Consider the following 1397-nt stretch of genomic DNA (forward strand, 5'->3'; position numbering starts at 1 on the left):
AGAGAGAGAGGGGGAAAAGAGAGGGGAAGGGGGAATATTAGTAATTTAAATACGTATTTTTATAATTAAACTAATCCCAACATCATCCATTACTGCATTCGAATCTTGTTTTTGCGCATTTATCGGAGGTGAAAGTTCCATTGTATCAAATGTTGATAATGAATTACTTCCCTGCATTCCATATTTCATATATCTGAATGTAATTAAATTTTAAAAAAAATTTTTTTTCAAAGCAATTTTCAGAAAAAATATTTTTGGTAAACTTTTAAAATAAAAATTTCATCTTTTTAAATATAATCAAAATTCAATTACATTTCCTAATATTTTATCTTTAACTAGGCTATAATCTATATTTGACGCAAAAAAAAAAGAAGAAAGACAATGAAATCCTTCAAAATATGATACTAATTAAATCTTGTTAATAATCATTCCAACATTTCAAATGAAATCATTAAAATTCAATAATTTATACCCTAAATTTAACATTCATTTTAAAAGTTTCAAATAATAAACCACTATTTATAAGTGTTTTAAATAGAAAATTTTACATCTTACCTCTTATAAAAGTAGAATACAAGTGATAGGAATAAAATTACAAATATAATTGAAATCATAACACCCGACACAGCGGCCATTTCCATTTGACCTTGTTGCCGCGAAAAGTAAATATTAGCATCGTTGATTAGTTCACATTGTCGACCACGAAATCCTGTTGGACAGCTAACGAAAACAAAAAAAGAAAAGCAAATTTGATTATATGAAGATAAAAAAAGAAAAAAGAAAAAAGAATTTGATTAGAAAATTATCAAATACTAAAATTCTCACGAATTTTAATCATTTTCCTTTTTTTTTTCTTTGAATACCAGAAATTATTTTTTTTTTTTAATTGTTAATAATATTTCACAAATTCTGTCACATCTATTTTGCTAAAATTTATTTACATGTCAAAGAATTTAACATTTAAACAACTTACGAGCAAACTGGTATAGTTCGTTGTGAATGTCAATTGTCATCTTACAAATACCACCGTTACGACAATAACCCCAATAAGCTTCCGTACAATCGTTAAGTTCAGAAAATCGACTTGATGCTGTTAATTTCTTTTGATCGTATCGTGAACGAGTTGAACAGCCATCTATGAAAAAAAAAAAAAAAAAAGGAAAAAAAATTTTTTTTAACTTATTTTGTAACTTATTAAAAATTATTACTATTTTCTTCTTTCTCTTTCTCCCTCTCCCTCTCTCTCTCCTTCTTTTTTACTCATTCTGTTATTAATTAGGCTTAAGTTATAGAGGGAATTTAAGATGGTAAGAGATATTTTTATACAGTTTTTCAATAAAAATACCACTATTATTATTTTTGGAAAAAAAGAAAAATTTGTTTTTTTTTTTCCTTTT

The 1397-nt window shown here is 25.3% G+C and overlaps 1 protein-coding gene across 1 annotated transcript; it reads right to left on the reverse strand.

Annotated features, from left to right (window-relative positions):
- Positions 1 to 45: 45 nt before the first annotated feature.
- LOAG_15631 (hypothetical protein) lies at positions 46 to 1013 on the reverse strand (the record flags this gene model as incomplete). Its single annotated transcript, XM_003151120.1, has 3 exons — positions 46 to 193; positions 556 to 709; positions 974 to 1013. 3 exons carry the CDS (start codon positions 1011 to 1013, stop codon positions 46 to 48), a joined length of 342 nt encoding a protein of 113 aa, XP_003151168.1.
- Positions 1014 to 1397: the final 384 nt, after the last annotated feature.

This window comes from Loa loa (genome assembly GCF_000183805.2).
Source record: "Loa loa unplaced genomic scaffold supercont3.513, whole genome shotgun sequence".
Lineage (NCBI taxonomy): Eukaryota > Metazoa > Nematoda > Chromadorea > Rhabditida > Onchocercidae > Loa > Loa loa.